The sequence below is a fragment of the Echinops telfairi genome, unplaced genomic scaffold (genome assembly GCF_000313985.2).
Source record: "Echinops telfairi isolate 266 unplaced genomic scaffold, ASM31398v2 ScPeMD7_12;HRSCAF=54, whole genome shotgun sequence".
Taxonomy (NCBI): domain Eukaryota; kingdom Metazoa; phylum Chordata; class Mammalia; order Afrosoricida; family Tenrecidae; genus Echinops; species Echinops telfairi.
Window position 1 is genome coordinate 1,143,147 of NW_022103909.1, and position 1,009 is coordinate 1,144,155.

The window sequence follows — 1,009 nt, forward strand, 5'->3', positions numbered from 1 at the left end:
CCGAAAGTCTGACCTGGAGGCCAACGCGGAAGCCCTGACCCAGGAGATCGACTTCCTGCGCCAACTGTATGAGGAGGTGAGCAGCCAGAGGGGTGTTAGATATCTTTACCAAAAGGCAAACAGTGGGGAGGAGATTTGCTGTGGAGAGGTGACAGATAAGTGAATCCTGATGTCTAGACTGTTAGACCCCAAGCAAGCTGGTGGTCATGGCTACCATGGTGACAATGATCACAAGGAGGTGAATGTTGGCACTAGACCCAGGGGATTACGGCAGGCAGCCTTGAGTAGAACCAGACTGTGACTCACACCTGGATGCCCTCTAGCTCCTCCTCTCAACACTGTAGGCCTGAGAGCCTTCTGAGATCCCAGGGCTCAGAGGCAAGACTGAGGTGGGGTATCAGGGGAAGGGCCAGGGAAGGACTGGAGAGGTTCAGCCCAGAAAGGGTGCTCTGATCTCACCACTTCTCCACCCCTGCAGGAGATCCGGGTCCTCCACGCCCACATCTCAGACACCTCCGTGGTGGTCAAGATGGACAACAGCCGGGACCTGAACATGGACTGTGTCATCGCCGAGATCAAGGCTCAGTATGACGACATCGCCAGCCGCAGCCGGGCCGAGGCCGAGTCCTGGTACCGCAGCAAGGTGAGCGGCGAGGACACCTGCCGCCTAGGCATGGCCTTGGGAGGATGGATCAGAAGGCCTTCCTTTGTCTAGGGACCCTAACGATGCCAGAGAGTCCTCCCTAGGGAAGCAGAGGACAGGGTGGACAGCTCTCCTGAGTGGCCCCGGAGTGGTTGTGCAGGCTGAGCACTGTCCAAACTGCCCCGTCATTCCTGGTGAGCTGATGCGCATCCCACTGCCTCCCTTCCCCTCCTGCAGTGCGAGGAGATAAAGGCCACAGTGATCCGGCACGGGGAGACCCTGCGCCGCACCAAGGAGGAGATCAACGAGCTGAACCGCATGATCCAGAGGCTGACTGCTGAGGTGGAGAATGCCAAGTGCCAGGTA

General features: G+C 58.6%; 2 protein-coding genes across 2 annotated transcripts in view; one reads left to right on the forward strand and one right to left on the reverse strand.

The window, feature by feature from the left end:
* The window catches only part of LOC101658594 (keratin, type II cytoskeletal 80), a 214,922-nt gene that overhangs the window by 111,975 nt on the left and 101,938 nt on the right, over positions 1-1,009 (forward strand). The window contains exons 5-6 of the mRNA XM_013006935.2: positions 479-643; positions 881-1,006. Coding sequence (XP_012862389.2) covers positions 479-643; positions 881-1,006 — 291 coding nt within the window. The remainder of the gene's footprint in view (positions 1-478; positions 644-880; positions 1,007-1,009) is intronic.
* KRT7 (keratin 7) overlaps positions 1-1,009 on the reverse strand; it is a 99,006-nt gene that overhangs the window by 81,843 nt on the left and 16,154 nt on the right. The window lies entirely within an intron of this gene.